The sequence below is a fragment of the Microplitis mediator genome, chromosome 1 (assembly GCF_029852145.1).
Source record: "Microplitis mediator isolate UGA2020A chromosome 1, iyMicMedi2.1, whole genome shotgun sequence".
Taxonomy (NCBI): domain Eukaryota; kingdom Metazoa; phylum Arthropoda; class Insecta; order Hymenoptera; family Braconidae; genus Microplitis; species Microplitis mediator.
The window spans coordinates 12,458,911-12,480,775 of record NC_079969.1 but is presented as its reverse complement, the minus strand read 5'-3'; the positions used below and the strand labels follow the sequence as shown (position 1 = coordinate 12,480,775).

The 21,865-nt window shown below is 30.9% G+C and overlaps 1 protein-coding gene across 2 annotated transcripts; it reads right to left on the bottom strand.

Annotated features, from left to right (window-relative positions):
• Positions 1-2,776: 2,776 nt before the first annotated feature.
• LOC130665874 (uncharacterized) lies at positions 2,777-20,121 on the bottom strand. 2 transcript variants are annotated; one of them, XM_057466501.1, is made up of 6 exons: positions 19,952-20,121; positions 19,275-19,441; positions 19,095-19,193; positions 13,180-13,363; positions 5,602-5,950; positions 2,777-3,407 (listed from the first exon to the last, which is right to left on the bottom strand). In XM_057466501.1, exons 1-6 carry the CDS (start codon positions 19,973-19,975, stop codon positions 2,974-2,976), a joined length of 1,257 nt encoding a protein of 418 aa, XP_057322484.1. In that variant the 5' UTR covers positions 19,976-20,121; the 3' UTR covers positions 2,777-2,973. The 2 variants fall into 2 exon arrangements, with proteins under 2 accessions (XP_057322484.1, XP_057322493.1); XM_057466510.1 differs by having other exon boundaries at positions 3,165-3,333.
• Between the last annotated feature and the right edge of the window lie 1,744 nt (positions 20,122-21,865).

Genomic DNA, 21,865 nt, shown 5'->3' with positions numbered 1-21,865 from the left:
TTTTTTTCTTTTAGAAAAGTTTTGTAAATTTCAACCCTTATGACTTCTGTTCTATTTATTTTTTATTATGACACCAATGGCCCTTTCATTATTTTTCACCGCGAAAATGATGCCGTTGGTCCCATTCGATTATTCAGACTCGAGTATACGAAACATGAAAGACACCCCTTTGGAGTCTAAACTTTGAGGGGTGCCCCAGTAAACACATTGACGTAAATTTGACGTCAGAGTGACGTTACGCTATGTCATCATTTACGTAAGATATAAGTCACGAATGAGTCAGGTGTGACTCATTATTTCCCACTTTTTTTACGTAAGATTATGATGTAAAACTAATGACGTATGCATGATGTAAATGTGATGTCTGTGTGACCTTCTATGACGTCAATATGACATATGGGTGATGTCAAAATTATCAATTCGGAAAAAATATTTTGAAAAAGAAAAAAATAAAATGAAATACCGAATTTTTGATTTGATTATTACCGCGTGAACGCATTGTGAATTCTGAAACAAGATTAGATAACGTTAAATGATGAAAAAATCCTGGGCGTCTGCTGGGTTCGAACACGGCTCCTCTTGGCTGGGAGTCCTGAACGTTGCTCACTGGTCCACATCACGAGAGTTCAACTTTCGTGCTTAATTGATGTATTTAGAGTGAAATGCCGGAAAAGACAGAGTTAATAAGTTTTCGTGATGGATTTTTACAAAATTTAAAAAACTCCATGAACTTATATGAAATTTTATAGAAGCAATATTTGTCGACCTCGATGATAATTGTTTAAAATTTCATTAAGTTTCATCAAATTTTTTAATTTTTTGTTGTGATATGAAATTTAAAAAATCTTATATAAAATTTTGCGAAACATTAAATAATTTCACAAAATCGTATGAAATTCAATCGATTGAAAAATTGTGATACTAAACTTTAAAATCATAACAGCAAAAGAGTTCAAACTGTTGTTATATTTTCTTTGTCATCCTAAATGATATTTTCGATATATCACTTAAAAAAATAAAGTTAATTTTTTTATGCTCACGCTAATGTTTTAATCTAAAACGTCTGAATGATCTATTATCGAGTTTATCGATTACTTTGACCCCAAAAATGTTCGACGTTTAGTTGTTATTTTTACACATTTACACATGTTTGAAAATTCATTCTATGATTGTTTTATTTCAATAAATAGATGATAAAAAACTATGACTCGGACATTACATCAGCATTGCGTAAAATACTGACTTGTCACTGATGTAAAGATATGATTTAAGAGTGACATCCACATTACGTATAACCGTGACTTTGCTACTGACATAAATGTATGATTTTAAAATTACGTCATTATGATATACGGATAATGACTTTATTACTACATAACAATGTGATGTAGATTCTATGTCAAATGTACGTAATACATAAGTCATAACTGTGACATCGTACAAGAGTCATGCTTACATCAATATGATGTCACAAGCTTTACATCATATTAAAGTCATATAGAACGTCAGATTGACATCAAATTTACATCAGATGTCGTGACATTGCTATGACCTACGTATGACGTCAAAATAAGGTCATGTGTTCACTGGGTGATTTCATCCCCTAGATGTGTTTTTTCGCAGCTAAAAAAAAACATAGATCAAATTGGACGGAATATAGTATAGTTTTGGATAGCTCAACTGGTAGAGCACTCGGCGCGATACCGAATTGGTCTGGGTTCGATTCCCAGTTCGGGCTATCTATATTTTTCTCAATTTATCTATAAATTGTCTTATTGAGAAGGTTTGCATGTTTAGGTTTTCAATATATTTAAGTGATTTCGATGGAGAATAACTTATCACAGTCCTCTCGAAATCGGAGATGGACTCTTGGGATGACTTCATTGTAAGAAGGTGATAGAAAATTTTGTATAGTAACAAAGGATATAGAAAGAGTAAAGACTTTTAGTAGAGGATAATTGAAGTTAGCCCTTAATTATTGAGTGACTAACGCGGAATTCCGGATGAAAATTAAAAAATTCAAGATGAGAATTCGAATTAAATTAATGAGACAAGGAAGATCTGAAGTAAGTGAACGCAGAGGTAAGAGATAAAGAAAAGAGTTGTATTCGAAGCAAAAAACGAATAGTAAAGTTGGATAAGGCAGGGGGAAAAAGAAAGATATTTAGAACAAAAAAAAAAAAAAAAAAAAAAGAAGACCGTAAAATGTGATGGTTTAGAAAAAAGGAGTATAGAATAAAAGGACAAGAAGAATTGTGCGGTGAGAAGTACATTATTTCAGGGGGCGGAGGCAGGGATTCATGATAAATTGTGAAAAAAAATTTGATGATAAGTTATTAGCAATGAACGTAAGTGACATTAAGATAGCGAGATTTAGTCAAAGTAATGGTTGAGATAAACAAGCAATAGAGTATGAGTTTGGAAAGAGGAAAAAGTAAAGAAGGTAGAGTGAGAGAGGCGTCGGATCACATTAAAGTAAATACAAGGCATTAAGTGATGAAATTTGTAGAAAAGGTATGTTTAGAAAGGTGTAGACAACGACTCATGAGATGTATAGAGGAACGGGACAGTAGGCATAGGAAGGTAAGGGCTCGGAAAGAGGAAAGAGAGGATTGGATAGTTTGGCTTGGGGTTAGAGTTGGAAATGGGAATAGTGAATGTACTAAAATAAAGGAGAGGTATAGAAATGTGCCAAAACAGAAAAGGAGGACTAAATTTGATGGGTTGGAATTGAACGGGATATAAGGAATTGATGATTAATGAGGAAGTATAATATTAAAATAACAAAGCGTGGGATAGAGAAAATGAAATGTAGATAGTGTAAGACAGGGATAAATAGTTAAGGATATTGATTAGTTTTGATTATGGTTAAATTAAATGAAACAACTTCTTTGTTGCACAGGAACTGGTAATTATTATTTGAACACAATTCTTTAGGTCTAGGTAAGTTATATGCAAAAGTTATTTTCATTTTTAATAGTTATAATAGATATATATATTTTTTTTTTCTATTTCATCATCTTTAACATATATGATTTTTTCATTTGCATTTTGCAGATAGCGCCGATTGATGTAGCTCATAGCATAAGTTAATTCTACTTTGTTATCGATGTTCACTATTAATCGTTCATAATTTTCAAGATCTTCAAAATCTAGTTCAAATGTTTCATTTAGATGATTTTGTTGTATAATGTTGAGATTTTTATTAATTATTTTTAATTCTTCTTCTTCCAGTTCTTTTATACATTTTAAATTATTAATATATTCTAAATAATCAATATTTTCTTCAGTGCCATTATTTTTTATTTCATTATTCATACTCTTCCACATTTCCTGAAATTCATTATTATTTAATTCTATTTGATTAATATCTACTCTAGATACATCTGGAATTTTTTTTAAAGGACCTGCAATAATAGTTACTATTAATAATAATTAATATTAATAAAGATTATAAAATTAAATACTGATTGAAAACTATGACTGAATTCAATTAGAATATTAGGCATGTTTATTGCCTGAAATCTATGTTCTGTGGCTTTATAAGTTAAAAATTCAACTTTAATAAAAGATAGAGTTTCAGTTTTTTGGTCGATGAGTGTAAAAATTGGAATAAGGTATGAGTGAGATTGTATTGGAAGAAACCGTTTTATTTTTGGATACTTTAGATTTCGGATTTTAATGGCATGAAAAAAAAAATTTTATGCGACTATATATAGTTATGAGAACATATATACATCTATAAAATAGTTATACATGATAATATAAAAAATTTATAAAAATAATAGATGATTATATAAAAGCTTATATTATCCTTTGCAGTTTCGGTGTCACTGTGAATGCACCGTATTTTTCGGATAGAAAGAACCCGAGTCAAAAAATAAAACTTGATTTAGACTTGGTCATCTTAAATCGTGGCTAAGTAAAGCCAGTTAAGTCGAAACTAAGACAAATTTGCGTGAATTCACCTTGGTCTCGACTTAACTGATCTTATTTACAAGGAAGGTATCCCAAGTGTCCCTCTCCGATTTCGATGAACCTAAAATATGTTATTCCATATCGAAATTTAAGGGACACGTATTTTTTTTTTAGCTGCGGAAAAACATATCCAGGGGATGAAACCACCCCTCAAAGTTTAGACTCCAAAGGGGTGTCTTTCAAGTTTCGTATACTTGTAGTTCGAATAATCGAATGGGACCAACGGCATCATTTTTAGGTTGAAAAATAATAAAAAGTGCCATTGTTGTCATGACACCAATGGCACTTTTCATTATTGTTCAATCTGAAAATGATAAATTTTGATGGATAATAACATATCTCAGTTTCATCGAAATCGGAGAAGGACACTTGGGATACTTTCCTTGTTAGAGTAGCAGCTGAGAAAAGGGAAAACTGGTTGAGTTGTGGTGTGGAGAGAGAAATTTTAGAGTCTCATTTATGTTGATAACGTGGCATTGTTAGCGATCTGGTATAGAGCTAAAAGAGATGACGAAGAGACTAGAAAGATATTTTAAAAGAAAGGTTTTAGAAAGCCGCAAAATTTATTATAGATACTTATCATCAAACAACGTTTAATTCATTATAAATGAGGCACTCGTCACAAATTACAGAATGTACACTTTAAATTACTGTGTATTTATCATAAATTACACGGAGAGAAAAAAATAGTTATAATTCCTATGTAGAATGGTAACCATTACTATGTTACATAGAAACGAGGATTTTTTAACGTCGAGAGTCACCGGGCAGAGTAATCCCCCCCATTCTTCATAGTAACGGTGGCTATGCTAGCATAGAAGTGATTACTATTCTACATTGACGAGAGAACTATGTAAATGGATATGGCTACAATGTTACCTAGTAACGTTTACGATGTTTTATTTATTTCATTTTTAGTAAATAAGGTTATGACAAAACAAATAACTCAGGTTACTATAAATAGATATATGTAGAAATTGAATTAATCTATTGAAATAATTAAGATATTGCTCAAAATGAAATATCATTTTTTGATAACAGATAAATAATAATTAAATAAATTAAAATATTTAATAATATATTTCGCACATATACATGTAACACATACACATAGGTTACTGCGCAAACGTCCGCGCATGTTTACTTTCTTGTCTCACTTATTAAACTGTAACGACAGCTATTCCAGCATGAGACTGAGTACCATTCTACATAGCCCTGATTCCCATGCTAGATAGTGATTTTTACCATTTTAGTTGTTTCAATGTAACATAGTAATCATTACCAGAAAAATGGTAATGAGTCCTATTCTACATAGCATTATTTACCATTTTACAAAAAATGAGTCTGGTTACTATGTAACATAGTAATCATTACTATTTTTTTCTCTCCGTGTACGGTGTTTTTATCATAAATTACGGTGTTTTGGTCGTAATTTACGGTAAAATGCCTCATTTTTACGATTAATTTAGTTTACTTTTATACTAAGTTGATTTAGAAAACAATATTTAAAAGTGATTTACTGAAATTCAATGTATTGCCGTAATTTATAAAAAAAAAAAGTTTACTTAGATTTTAGTCAGAGTTTTCAAGTATTCAAATAATTCAATCAAGAAATTTATTTACCGATGAAGATACTCGGGAGAAGGTTTTTCTCTAGGTCTCTGTTGCGGTCCCGGTGATGAGCTTCCATGATGTTGTCCGTCCTGTCTTCATGCGATCCATACACATTAAAGCCTTCTGGTTTTGTTTGTTTTAGCCATTGAGATTCATAGTATTCAAATAGTTGATCGAAATGATTTCCAAAATCTTCTTTAGTTTTGTTTTGAAGTTGATGAAATGTTTTAATCACTTGAGAAGGAGGAAGGAAAGTCAAAGCCGTTAATTGATTTAAGACTCTGTAAATCTCTGGACAGTTGAATTTATTTTTTTCCTCCCCAATTAATCCCAATTTTTGAGCGTTTTTGATAATTGCCTAAAAACATTTCTTTATAAGTAACAATTCTAATTAATATTTTCAATATTAGCGGATCAATTCTTACCGGATCTAATTAAGTATAATTGATGGTAGATTATATCAAATTTATTCTATTTGGCGGAAAATCTACCGTGGAAATTAGGTAACATGATTGAAGTTTAGGGTAAAAATATCACAAGAATACGATTACTTTACAATGAAGTAGGGAAATTTAATGTACGTTAAAGTAGGTTTACTTATTTTACAGTAGATATAGTTATGATAAATTTTTCGCCACGCATAGTTTTTTATGTTTGTCAATTACAGTACTGTGGTATTAAATTACAGAAAGGGTATAGCCGGATTAATATGGGAATTCTGCCCCCATGGCTTTTTTGACTCAAACTTAGGGGGTCGATTTGGTGTCGAATAAAAATAATTCACCTCAATTTTTAGCTCTTTAACTCAAACGGTATTCGAGAATTTCAAAAAAAACCTGTTTTTTCGAAATTATTTTTATTTTTATAGTAAAATTCGGAATTAATCAATGATGATTTTTTTCCTAATTCTTACGAGTCCAAAACATGAAAAAATCATATGATCGTGATTCTCAAACGGAAAGCCGATTTTTAACGGAGAAAAGAAAATTATAATCTTTTTTTTTTTTAGCCTTTTTGAAATATGTCACTCACCAAAATTCGTCAGAAAAAGTCTTTCATACTCCTCTATACTCAGGAATTTTTTTGAATTTTTTGAATTGGTGGAACAATTCAAAAAAAATTAAAAACTCATTTTTGTCTTAAAACCTTGCGTTTTAACAAACTTATATTTTTTATTAGTACAAATAAATACGTAGAAAATTTTTTTTTACCAAAAATATATCTTTGCAAAAGATAAACATAAAAAATCAGTAGCCTACAGTCATTATAAGGGTTATTAATGATTCAAAAGACACTTAAAGGTAATACTTATTAGGGTGTCCCAAAAAAAAACAAATATATTTTTTTTCAACGTCTTATGAGCTCAAAAGTTACTTTATATTATAAAAAAAATCCTCACCGAATTTCAGCCAGATATCTTTACAATTGAGCTATCAAAAAGGGGGGTCCCTTTTCCCATTTAAAATACAAGCGAAAATTTTTCATTTTAGTTTTTTGTTATTAAGACTATGAAAAAAAATTTTTTTTTCCAATTCCACCTGGTATAATTACATAGGGAATTAAATTCTCTACAAAAAGTGCTTATACATTATGTACGTTGAACAAACTGGGAAAAAGTTACGGGGCTTCAAAGATCAAATAAAAATTCAGTTTCATCAGTGTTAAATTATTTTTTATTATTTTTCATTTTTGTTCTATCAAAAAATATTTTTTTTCAAATTTTGACGGCACGTTCTTGTAGGAAATTTAATTTCCTACAAAAAATATCTAACATCTTATATACGTCGAGTGGATAAGAAAAAAGTTACAGGTCTTCAAATGTCAACGAAAAATGAAGTTCACTTTTTCGTTGACAGTTAAGTTCAAAAATTTAATATTTTTTAAACTTAACTTTTCGTTGACATTTGAAGACCTGTAACTTTTTTCTTATCCACTCGACGTATATAAGATGTTAGATATTTTTTGTAGGAAATTAAATTTCCTACAAGAACGTGCCGTCAAAATTTGAAAAAAAATATTTTTTGATAGAACAAAAATGAAAAATAATAAAAAATAATTTAACACTGATGAAACTGAATTTTTATTTGATCTTTGAAGCCCCGTAACTTTTTCCCAGTTTGTTCAACGTACATAATGTATAAGCACTTTTTGTAGAGAATTTAATTCCCTATGTAATTATACCAGGTGGAATTGGAAAAAAAAATTTTTTTTCATAGTCTTAATAACAAAAAACTAAAATGAAAAATTTTCGCTTGTATTTTAAATGGGAAAAGGGACCCCCCTTTTTGATAGCTCAATTGTAAAGATATCTGGCTGAAATTCGGTGAGGATTTTTTTTATAATATAAAGTAACTTTTGAGCTCATAAGACGTTGAAAAAAAATATATTTGTTTTTTTTTGGGACACCCTAATAAGTATTACCTTTAAGTGTCTTTTGAATCATTAATAACCCTTATAATGACTGTAGGCTACTGATTTTTTATGTTTATCTTTTGCAAAGATATATTTTTGGTAAAAAAAAATTTTCTACGTATTTATTTGTACTAATAAAAAATATAAGTTTGTTAAAACGCAAGGTTTTAAGACAAAAATGAGTTTTTAATTTTTTTTGAATTGTTCCACCAATTCAAAAAATTCAAAAAAATTCCTGAGTATAGAGGAGTATGAAAGACTTTTTCTGACGAATTTTGGTGAGTGACATATTTCAAAAAGGCTAAAAAAAAAAAAGATTATAATTTTCTTTTCTCCGTTAAAAATCGGCTTTCCGTTTGAGAATCACGATCATATGATTTTTTCATGTTTTGGACTCGTAAGAATTAGGAAAAAAATCATCATTGATTAATTCCGAATTTTACTATAAAAATAAAAATAATTTCGAAAAAACAGGTTTTTTTTGAAATTCTCGAATACCGTTTGAGTTAAAGAGCTAAAAATTGAGGTGAATTATTTTTATTCGACACCAAATCGACCCCCTAAGTTTGAGTCAAAAAAGCCATGGGGGCAGAATTCCCATATTAATCCGGCTACACCCTTTCATTGTAATTTGGTTAAAAACCGTATTTTACGATAGTGTATTGTAATTTGCCATACTGCCATAAGTTTGCGTTAATTAAATTCGTTAAGAATACACGTGAAAGAAGGCCTCAGTCGTGGCCTAGTAAATTAATTTTTAATAAAATCGTTCAAATTAGTTATTGTAAAATATACTTGTACTATACTCAATTTCATAGAGTTAACTAAGAATTTAGTTTGCTCAAGTATGTTTTTTGCTGAAAGCTTAAAAAATTGACGACTCCTAGCAAAGGTTATGATGTATTCTCAATATTTAATGGAGATATAGCACATATACAAATTTTTATAATAATAAGTGATCTTTCAAAAAAATATTATGAGTTATTGTAAATTCAATTAGAGGAATGAACTTAGTGGATAGCGGCCTGGGTTCATAACATAACGTTCGTAGGTTCGATATTTGTAATCGATTTATGTAAAACAATTTCAAAATTTAAATCTAACATTAATTAATGTAACGGAGCTGACTAGTGACGAAATTTTTCGAATGTTTACTGCCTTTTACAAGGGCCGTTTTTTCACCTATTTCAGGTATACATGCACTACGATGACTCTATTTTCTTTCCAGACGATACCGTTATTAAAAAAAATATGATCAAGTGACCGACTGAGGGTAGATGCTAACTGTAGTTCAAAGAACTCGTTCTATTGACGCGTGGTGACTAATTATAACCAACATGAGTCCATACTTCTATGGGCCAAACACCTAGCATTTCAGGAAATGAAGAGACTCTGTTTGAATTGAGCTGGGCGAGGCCTTTCGTGGCATCGGTTCCCTGTACTGTTGAATAGATCGTTTTGAGACAAAATGGTCAAACGCGACCTTGTTTTAACACTCTCAAAAAGGTTCTTTCCAGTTGTAATTATTGGAACTGTGAACAAGCTATTTATTTGTTTATTTCTGTGTAATTTTTTACTTTTTAAGCTTTCAAATAACCTTGATTTTATAAAATGAATCTAAGTTGAATTTTCTTGACTAATTTAAATCTATAACCACGGATTTTTTAGTATACTTAGGTAACTTATATCATCAAGTAACGATCACAATGTGCATGTTCGGTCGAACTAAGGCCTGAAAAAACGTAAATATGCTTTTACTATACCAAATCTTACTAAGTCCTTAGTAAATTTGCTCAGGACTTAGTTCGGCCGAAGATGCCCAATGGCGGCTGGTAATAATTTATGGTTAGGTGCTACCAAGACATTTGTTTATTATTTAGCTTCGGTTCAGCCTTTTGGTCCTGAGTTAAGTCATTTAGTTAACTTAAGATGAAACTTTGAACATCGGGTATATATCTATTTTTTGATTGTTGAGAATAATTAGTTGAAAAATAACAACTTGATTAATCATATCTAGAAGTTATTATACGGATAACATATCAAATAAAAAATTTATAAACTTAGACACGAAATGAATTAACTTTACAGTGTAGTATTGAGTGTAGTCGATAATATTATACGGAATGTAGGGGAGCGTGAAGTCGCCCCGGTCACCTAAGAAATAAACCTTCAAAATTTTTCGAATTATCCTTATTAGATCATAAAACGGAAGTTATCTTATTTTATGGAATATAGAGAACCAAAAACACATACTTAAAAATGAAAGTATAAAAGTAAATAGAAATATTTGATGAATTAAAAAAATTGTAAGTTTGGCCGGGGCGACCCAACACGTCGGGTTGCTCCGGTCATTTGGCGGGTCATCCCGGTCACTGTTAATTTCAAATCAAAAATTAAGAATCTAAAGTCGTATTGCTGAAATTTCATCAAATTAAAATTTTATTTGGTCAACTGAAACTTAAGAAGCAAAGAAAAAAATGTAAAATTAATAATCAACAACATTTAACTTTTTTTTCCGTTTTCCGTACTCGCTTACGAGGTATCTATTATTTATTTATTTGTTCACTAATATTGTAACAAAAATGGTACGATGTTGTAGAAGAAAATGCCCCTGACGAATAAAAAAATTTTAAGCTTAAATTTTAAAAAAGCTTACCTTAATTGATTAATTGCTTATTAAATAAGATATTAGTTAATATTTTTACTAAACAAACACACGAATTGTCATTGTTACTTATTAAATCAAATTTAATCTAAAATTAAAATTAAAGTTAAATCTAAAATAAAACTATAATTGTTATTTTTTAAATAAGATTTTGATGTACACCTACACCTAAGTTTATTACTTTGTATTAAATTTTATGTAAAAATTTATGAAACTATGTACAAACCTTTGCCATTCGGCTAATTGCCTTGGCATATTAAATAAATACATACATACATACTTTGATCGGTACGACCCCAACTAATTTTTGAGAAAATGAACTGAATTTAAAAAAAAAAGGATTGAAAATTATACTTTTATAAAAATTAAAATGGATTAAGAAATGTCTGTAGATTATATACACATCAATTATAAGCTCTTTTTTTCTTGTAAAATATATTTAAAAAAACCTTATGATAATGTCCTTGATTTTTAGATCAAAAGTTGATCAATTTTTTATTTATTAATTATTATTAATAAGTAATTAATTTTTAACGTTAGGGCTCAATAATTACCTCTCATTCAATGAGAGTATAAAATAAAATTAAATTCAAAATCTATTATGTGGTAGACTTTTCCAAATTTGGGTGACCGGGGCGACCCCGCGCTCCCCTAACTTTATTAAAATAGAACATATGACCGAATTGTGTTTAAAATTAATGTCAACGTTATCAATTTACTATCACACAATATAATATAAGCACTTTAATTATTAAAAACAATATTAATTAATTCGACAAACTATGTTGCAAAATTAATGTCGATTCAATTATCTGCTTCTCGTACATTATAATTATCAGATCTTATTGCAAATTTCTAGCTGTTTACGATTTGAATTTAGGCGAGATGTTCAGGTGTCCTACGTTCTTGTTCTAAATTGAATTCAATCCAATGACTTCTATGATTCTAACTAGTTAAGAAGAAGTTGGTTGAGACAGAGCAGCAACCTAAAAAAGTCTTTTAAGACTGATAATTGTTGACAGGTTTTTAGGATTAAAATAGAGACCCACTGGGGCCGATATCTAGCTCTTACGTTCAGTCTGCTACTTAGATGACTCTAACAATTTTCAAACCTTAAATAATAAATTAACGACCTGAGATCTATCGAATAAATATATTCAAGTAATTGTACTTTTGATAATATGCTTTTTTTTACATCCACATAAATTGGTATACACTCAAAAATAGTTTAGCAGATAAAAGTTTTATCATAAAACATTTTGAATGTAATAGAATACTGAATCATCGTCGATGGTTTCTCCAAATGAATTTCGACAAGTAAATATCGATAAAAATGACTATAAAACAAATAACGGACAGTGAAAGAATAGAAAGAAAAAAAACCTTGCGTTTTTGGAAATACTGAAATAATACCGGAATTATACGGTATAAATACTGCATAAATATGGTATTACTCAAGTTATTTTGGCCAGTTTTTTTGCCACATAATTACCAAAAATTTACGAAATAAATTCAGAATAATTACGGTGATAAAACAGAAAAAATACGGTATTTTAACAGCATTAAAATCGTAATTATACAGCATATTTATCGTATATTTTCGGCATTTTTGCAGGATCAAACCGTTCTACCCGGAAAAAAAATTATGTATAATTATATAAAATTTTATTTAGTTATATATCATTTTATATAATTATATATAACTTTATAAAGTTATATATACAATAACTGTCATAAAATTAAAAAAAGCCCGTCAACTCGTGGGCTCGATCCCGAGTCCTAATTATTCAAAGTCTGATCTGTTAACCATTATGCCAAATCACTTACTTGAAGGTTGATACTAATTGTATTTATCTGGATACAAACAAACTTAAGAAAATTGAAAACATCAATTTTCCCGGATAGTTAATTTCACTTACATTCTTTTGTTTGAATAAGAAATATGTGAACTAATAGAATAAAATAAAAAATTTCACATTTTGCACATTTTCGATGATTTTAAATGCAGAAGCGAACAAAAAAATAAAACCAAATTTTATACAATTTTCCATTATATCAGCATAAATCTGGCGAAATCGCAGGATATCTACGCTATTATTGCCAAAAAAATACGATTTTATTATTATAAAATTAGCATTTTTTCGGTAAAAGTTCGGCATTTTTATAGTAATTTTACTGTAGTATTCTGGTAATTCTACAGTTCAAGTACAGTAAATATATTGCATAACTATAGAAAAAAAACTGGCCACTCTAACCATGATAATACCAAATTATAACGGTAAATTTACGGCATGCGCATAAACGCCGAATATTTAGGGCAATCTCAAAACCGTGAGGGATTGCAAAGATTTTTTTATGCAATCAGATTCAGGGTTAACTAACTCATTAGTGACTTATGCGTTTTAAATAAAATCTTATGTATATCTATGACATGAGAAGAATTATATCAGTTCAATTTCTATAAGAAAAAGAGCAAAAAATTTATTATAAATAAAGAATGAATTTGTTACCTGTGCTGTTACGGTATTGTGTGTAGTCGGTTGATATGCTGCCGCAGATCTAGTAACTTGTGATTGCGGCATTGAAGCTTGGTGTGCTGGTGGTAAATCTTTTTGTGAAACTAAGATTAGTAATGGCTGTTGTTGATTTGGTCTTGATCGCATTGCTCGAGCCCATGATAGATTATGACTTTGCCTGAAAATCAACGTTTTAATTGTAATGCTTCGATTCGATTCTGTCAAAACTGTTTACTTTTCTGTGCATATGTGGAAATAGATGAAAAATCTCGATAAAGAACCTCGAAATATTAAAAAAAATTAGGGCTCATACGTCAACCGGCGTCTTATTTCGCTTTACTACAGCTATTAAATATGGGAATATGAGAAAAGAAATTAATCAAACAGAAAAATTTTCAAAAGGGAAGAAATTATTTCGATTACAGTTTTTAATGTATATAAACAGTATCACGATGAAGGCCAAGAAATTCAAAGTGAGAACAATATTTGGTTTCATTATAAATATAGTTAACCCTTTAGAGCCTGACCTTGAAACCCCACTCTTCGGTCTGGCGGAGCCCGATAGAATTAGAAAGAGCGCGAAGCAAATGTGACCGGGCCGTATTGTAAGAGAAAAAATTTCACCTAAGCGGGAATTAACAATTATTTTATTTTTTATTTATTAAATAATAAATATCAAAGGACTTGAATTCAAAGTAAGAACAACATTTGGTTTCATTATAAACATAGTTAAGTAATATTGCAATGAGATAGCAATGTATAAAATTTTTTTAATTTTTCTAACCTTACTTTCGGAGACTATTTCCTCACGTCAACAATACTAACTACGGCGCTGTCGATGAATGCAGCGCGAGATTCAAACGAGTGGAAGGGTACTCACAGACACACTACTACTCTCACATGTCACTCATACATGCTCACGGGACTCTACGATTCGCGCTCTCCCCACTAGTCTCACACGGAGAAGTTTCGAGATCCTCTGACTCTAAAGGGTTAAGTAATATTGTAATTACATAGCAATGTATAATATTTTTTAAATTTTTCTAACCTTACTTTCGGAGACTATTTCCCTACGTCAACAATACTAACTACGGCACGTAAGATCCCTCGCAGATTTGAATCACGGCGGAAACACGGTGGGTTTGTTCCATTTTACCACTGTGATTACGCGGTGTATCCACCATGATTCCACGGTTTCTTTACCACCGTGTATACACGGTGTTTTCACCGTGATTACGCGGTGGATACAGCGTGGAACCACGGTGGTGAAATAGCACAAAGCCACCGTGGAATCACGGTGGATACACCGCGTAATCACAGTGGAAACACCGTGTATACATAGTGGTCAAGCCACCGTGGAATCACGGTGGATACACCGCGTAATTACAGTGGATACACTGTGTATACCCGGTGGTGAAATGGAACAAACCCGCCGTGTAACCACAGTGGATCCATGGTGTTCACATTTCCACGGTGTTTCCACCGTGATTCAAATCTGCGAGGGTATCCTCTGACTCTAAAGGGTTAATAAATAACGATCAACCCGCAGTCACTACGTGACTGCCCAAATATCGCTACTAAATTTATAAAATACATAGAAAAAAATGATTTCTTGCCGCAAAGAGTTTTAATTTGCACCAAAAAATTTTACGCATTATGAATTAAATACAAAAATTGTCTTGGAGCGAGAAAATAATTTTTTGGTCAAGAAATAATTCCTTGCACCAAGTAATTTTTTCTAGTTCTAAATAAATTTTTGTATTCAATTCACAATGCAAAAAATTTCTTGGGGTAAGTAAAAATTTTCCTTAGGCGAGTAAAGGTTTTTTGTGTCAATGAATCCTTTTTTTTTCTATGTACACTTTTTTGGCTTCCTAAAACCAAAAGGGAGTATACAAAGAAAAAAAAACTATCTTTGCTGCCCCTGATTAAAAAAGTGAATTAAAAAGTATTGAAAAAGATGAGAAATGAATCCTTTCGAATACTTTCTATACCCCAAGGTTTTCATTTTGACATAAAATGAATACTTTTCAATCCCAAAATAATAAAAGAATTTCTGAACTTCCGAGGAATTGAAAAAGATTCAAATGAATTGATATTTTTAATCTTTCTGAATCCTTCTCAATACCTAAATAATCCGACATTTCGGATCAAGTGTGGGATTGAAAAAGATTGAAATGAATTGAAATTTTTGAATCTTTCTGAATCCTTCTCAATACCTAAATAATTCGATATTTCGGGTCATGTGTGGGATTGAAAAAGATTGAAATGAATTGAAATTGTTGAATCTTTCCGAATCCTTCTCAATACCCAAGTAATCCGACATTTCGGATCAAGTGTGGGATTGAAAAAGATTGAAATGAATTGAAATTTTTGAATCTTTCCGAATCCTTCTCAATACCTAAATAATTTTAGATTTCGGGTCATGTGTGGGATTGAAAAAGATTGAAATGAATTGAAATTTTTGAATCTTTCCGAATCCTTCTCAATACCTAAATAATCCGATATTTCGGATCAAGTGTGGGATTGAAAAAGATTGAAATGAATTGAAATTTTTGAATCTTTCTGAATCCTTCTCAATACCTAAATAATATCACATTTCGGGTCATGTGTGGGATTGAAAAAGACTGAAATGAATTGAAATTTTTGAATCTTTCCGAATCCTTCTCAATACCTAAATAATCCGATGATGAAATGATGAAAGATTGAATTCTTTTCAATACTTCCGAATTCCACTTTGGAATTCGAAAGTATTCAAACGATCGAAATTTCAATTCCATTCAATACTTTCCAAAACCGCCGAGGGATTGAAAAGAATTGAAATAATTTTCAATACTTTTCAATTCACTTTTTTAATCAGGGTGAATATAAATTTTCTTGAGTCAAGAAAATTTTTGGTTCAAAGAAGGAAGGTAAGAATTTTCTTCGATCAAGTATTAAATTTACTTGAATTTTGAATTTTACGTCAATAAATCGTTTTTTAATTCAAAAACTCTTTTACGATTTAATTAAAATACTTATTCATTAATTAAAGATACTTGATTTTCTTAATTGAAGAAAATTTTTTTTATACAAGATTTGCTATTTACTTGTATTGAAAGTGAACTTAATTTATTCGAAGTTAATACATGCATTAAGGTAGATCCTTTTTTTTTTAAACAAGAGCCTTAATTTACTTCGTTCAATAACAATATCTTTTGATTGAAGAAAATAAATTCGTTGTATCAACAAAAGTCTGTTCTCCTGTTGGTAATATAGTTTCTCCAAACAAGCTGTATGACCGACTTGAGCAAAGAGTAAATTTTCTTGGCTGAAGAAAATTTTGTTCTTAAGAAACGATTTCTAACTTACTCCCTCTTTTTCGCATTACCACGGTAAAATGATACCGAGTCCATATTTTTTATTGTGAGACAAATCGCTTTTCGTCTTCGCGATTTTTACCAGCAGCCACCAGAATTCGCGGGTTGAACCCTGGCTTAGGCTGGCCTCTAACAAATTTTATTTTACTTGGACAGAGCAGTGGGCTGGGGTTCTTGCAAAGCAAAGACCCGCACTTATTCAAACTCGGCAACGTATGAGAAAACTTATCAACTTACCTCACGGCTTATAAAATTATAGAATATTCTTATTGATGGTCAAATTACTATTTGTAACTTAATTAATATTTATTTTATCAGATTATTCGATAATCCTACCAGTAAAATAGGAAATAAATAGGATGAACAGATAATAGATGCAGTGAATGATTAACAATTGCAATGATAGTTTATTGCCAATTATAATAATAAAAATTACTTACAAGAAAGTGCAAGCGCTGGATATAATGTAGACAGATGCGTGGCACGGTATAATTTTATATTGCGAGTATATCGCCGGTAACGTACAGTAATATTTAATTGAACTAACTTTGTTTATAATAACGAGACATAACACGCTCGCTTCGCTCGCCTTCATTCTTTCAGAAATCCCGCCATTATCTCGGTCGACCAATCGACAACTGAATAAAATAGTCACAGAAGTGACGTAAAACGATACAACATCCGGTCATCAACTTTTTAGAAGAGGATCAGTAAACTTGGACAGTAAAGTATATCGCAAGACAATTGCCAGTAATACAACTATAACGCAAGTTAATTTCCCGATTTACAAAGTAGTTATCCGTATTAACAAAGTCGCAAATAAATTGCTAGTATATGACAGTAAAACTAAATTATACGTCTTATCGCTAATTGATCCAGGATCGAAGTGATTGACCGATGATTTTCGGGGCGTAGGACTCGTCTCGGGACTGTCCCCACTTTACCCTTACGGACATGCGTCGACGTGATAATCAGTCATGTGACCATGTCACTATGACTTGTGTAGTTTCAGACGGCAACGAGACGGGGAAAATTGGGAACCGCAAGGCTGAAGGCGAAGAAGACAATTCACATTGAGCGTGTTCAGCCGATGAAAGTTCTTAGTAGTCTGAGTAAGTTACTCAGCCTAAAAGAAATTTTGGTCTGTTTGTCTGAGTGCAGTGTGTTTTCGGCCTGGACACGCTGTTAGCTCTTACTATAGTTTAGGGAGTCATAACCTGTTTGCTCGTGTTGTCTTATTTATTGCTGATATTGCTGATATTACATTATTTTCTTTCATTTTTAAGTTACTTAACTAATGCAAATTTTACAGAAAGCATACATGTACAGATTTGCACTTAACTAATTATTATTGTTTACTTTAGTGGTTTACGCGGTAAAATGTATACTAAGTAAAATGGCGGCCAGAAAAAAGTTAGTTAGTATCTGTAAAGTGTCCAGACCGAAAACTTAGTTCAATGCGCTGAGTAACTTACTCAGACTACTAAGAACTTTCATCGGCTGAACACGCTCATTGTTTTCACCCCGATTTGCGAAAATCGAAATTTTATCAGATGTCGACGTTCTGAGGTCCTAGGAAGCTATTCTGACTATTTTCAGTATTCTTATTTACGACAATGTTTTCGAGCTCCTCGAGCTCGAGAACAGCGGGAAGTTTTAGGGCTGGCCCGCAGGGTCAACCGATAGATAGATTTTTTTATGAAAAATTCATATAATCTGATTAGTATTTTGCTAAAATCCCTGATTGAGAAACCTAACTTGAAATCATTCAAACACGATCCGAAACAATTTAAAGTTAGCAAAATTGGCTATATATAGATTATTTTTAATGCTGTGTTTCATTATCTATGATGAAGATCAAATCAATTAAATCCAGGAATTGAATTTTCTTGAAAAAAGAAAATTATTTTGAAACAAGAGAAACTTCTCAAATCAATCTGCAAATTTATTGAAGCAACAAAAAAAATTTCTTAAAGCAAGAAACTTTTCTAAAAACAAGAAACGAATTTTTCTTCATTCGAGAATAAAATTTTGAAGACAGTATTTTACTTGAACCAAGTAAATTTTTTTTTCTGTGTAAAAATCTTTCATTTTGAAATAAGTAACGCGATATAAATAATATAGCTATATATTCAGTGACATTCAGTCATATTTAGTAACAGAATAATTGAAGTATTAATTTGTTTATTTAAAGAAAATAAATACGATTGTCTCTTTTCTCACGTAATTTAAATGTAATTCCAATGCTATAGATATTTTTAGTACTTCGGATCGCACTCCGTTCCTTCAACGCCACAACACCAAAATTTAAATAGAGTAAAACCCAAAATTAGATAGATAGAGATAGATTTAAATCTGTTTATCTCAATACTTGGCAATTAAAATGAGTTTAAACTATGAAAAGGCACAAATTCAAGTCAAAAGCTTTCTAATGATACCAAATTCAATAACATTAACTAATTCTATCATATAGATATGGCAGGAACAAATTTTTCCTTATTCTCTTAGTAATATAGAAGATTAAATAGATGAATACAAATAAAATTTTACCTTGAATCATCTGATCGTTGATGTAAATTTTGATCGATTGATGGTTCATTACCAGTCCCAGATTGTCCGTACATTTGATGAGCTGATAGTTGATTGGCTCTAAAAAAAGTAATATAATTTAATGATAAATTTATTTACTGAAAGTATTTAATTAATTTTATGAAATTAAAATATTCTTACTGTATTGTTTTGTAAAGTTCACGAATTTTAAGTTCTGCATGATGAGATCTGAGTTTTAAAAGTTCTAACGCACGCGTTTGTAACTCGTCTTTACGTCCAGACTTATTTCTACCAGCAAAACCTAAAAGCATCTGAAGCTCAGAGACCCGAAAACTTAATACCATATTCTGCAACATAAAATTATGTTAATAAATGAGTAAGTATACATTCATATTAAATATTATACGAAGGATTGACTCGAATATCATGATTTTACTGAATTATTGTTATTATTGTTTGATAATTGTAACCAAAAATTTATTTAAATTCAATTTCTTCATCAATCATTTGTACATTAACATAATTATGTGTTTTATATTCAATTGTTATTAAATTATCAATTCATTACTGACAACATTAATCCCATAAATGTTTTTAATTTTATTTTTAGTAGCCGGAAATTGGTTAAAAAAAAAAGAAAAGAAAATTATACATTGAAATATAAAAATTATAAATCATTTTAGTCATCAGCATTGAATTGAACAGAGAAAAATATAAATCGTTAGCTGTGCTGCCAGATCGTGCGATATTTTTACCCCTTCCCGAGGTGAAGTAGCATGGAGTGCAATGGCAGGAGGGGGTAAAAATATCGCACGATCTGGCAGCACTGATCGTTAGTGTGTAATGTATATACTTGCCTCCAATTCATCAGTATCGGCCATCCTCGTAAGTTGCTTATAAGATTTCTCGTATAATTACCGAAAGTATTGCAGATAAAATATAAAAAATGATTCACACTAAAGAAATTAAATTTTTCAATACATATTTATATACATGTGCAAATACAACTATAGGTGTTTGGCAAGGGGGAGACAGTTCCATTGTGGTCCCAGTAAGAAAATAGACCTCGGAAATTGCCCCCACTACCGAACATTCATGAGCTGCGCATGCGTACAGAAAAGTGGGAGAACATTTAGTGTTCCGTCTAAAAACGGAAGTCGGTAAATAATTGTTATCATCATGATATTTGAAATTTAAATATTTAAACCGGTCTCCATCTATCGGTGTTAAAATGCATCCCGTCGCCAACTCGGGTCGCACCACGAACGCGCGCGCTAAACATAGCGTCGGTTTCTCAGTGCATCTTCGTTGCACTCACGCCTTCAGTATATCTCTGTCGTTTGGGTGTCTGAATTTTCCGTTCCGTCGAAACGACGACCCGGCGTTACCGCGTCTTTTCGTCAGTTGACCACAAGTCTTCTTACTGTACACACTTGCTGTGAACGCTCTTTTCGCTACATTTCCAAGTTAATATTTAAATTAACACTAATTGCTAATTAATTGATTATCAATTACGAATTCGTGCCATCGTGCCAAGATAAGTATTAATTAATACGGTTTCATAAGTTTTAATAATTATTTCGTAGAGTTTCACTAATATTTCGGGAATTGAATAAAGACCGGGTGTTGTATTACGTCGTAGTAAAAACAAGCCGGGACTTGTTGCGCGTGGGTCTCATCCATCAAACATCGAATATTTAGTTGTGTTACTATTAATTATTCAGTAAGATTGAATTCGGTATTTAATATTAATATTCATATTAATATTAAATAATAATCGATTCAAATAATATTGAATATTTAATAACTATTATCTCATATTAAATTCCGTCAATTCATCGATCTATTCGGGTGCATTTTAATTACCTTGCAATAATTACACATTAATAATTATCATACATACGTGATAATCATATAACAAATAAAACCAAAAATTGATTTTGTTCGCGCTTTAATTATCATCAACGCATTTGGCCGTTGTCATACAAATACCATATACAACTTCATTCGTACCATAGCCGCGTGCTAACCACAGCCATCAATCCAATTGATGAGAATTTAATTAACTGCAGTTAAATAACAATCTGTTACAAATCATAAGAACAATTATAATAATAATTTAGCGTCATAATATTGTCATTGGAATATCCCATTACAATTTTGACTTCTCAATTCGTACCGCCGATCTGATCAATCGGTAACATCGTCGCGACGCATCTCATAACACAAACATTTAACGACGCAATCGTTATCGACTGAAAGCTTTCACTCATTCGCTCGCATTAGTACCAAGTACTAGTTTACTGTCCCACAGTGGACTCTTTAACATCGCACTAGTACCAAGTACTATTTAACTGTTCCACAGTGGACTCTTACCATCGCATTAGTACCAAGTACTATTTAACTGTCCCACAGTAGACTCTCTCTCATCCCAGTACACATTGACATACACACATACACACACATCTCTACATTTCATTTTGTATCAATTGTTCAACGAGTTACCCTCATTCTCATTATCTTAACATTCTCAATCTTTCATTGTATTCTTCAAAGGGTTTTATGCCGTAGCGCTTTCCCTATTTTTTTTTGGGTCAAAATATATTCTTCGATTTTGATATACCCAAACCACGAGTTTTATTAAATAATACCTGTCATATCCTACCTATCATTATAAGAAGTTAATTACATTCCAATTACTAATTTAATTTAATTTACAGATAAATTTAGATTTAAATATAAAATAAAAATAAAAAGAAAGGGAACATTTT

Excerpts from the sequence above, each read along its gene's own strand:
- LOC130665874 (XM_057466501.1), bottom strand. The coding sequence starts at position 19,975 with ATGGCCGATACTGATGAATTGGAG. Across the intron at positions 19,194-19,274 it reads GAACTTTACAAAACAATACA|AGCCAATCAACTATCAGCTC; the intron begins GTAAGAATATTT and ends TACTTTTTTTAG. Across the intron at positions 3,408-5,601 it reads TCTCCCGAGTATCTTCATCG|GTCCTTTAAAAAAAATTCCA; the intron begins GTAAATAAATTT and ends CTATTATTGCAG.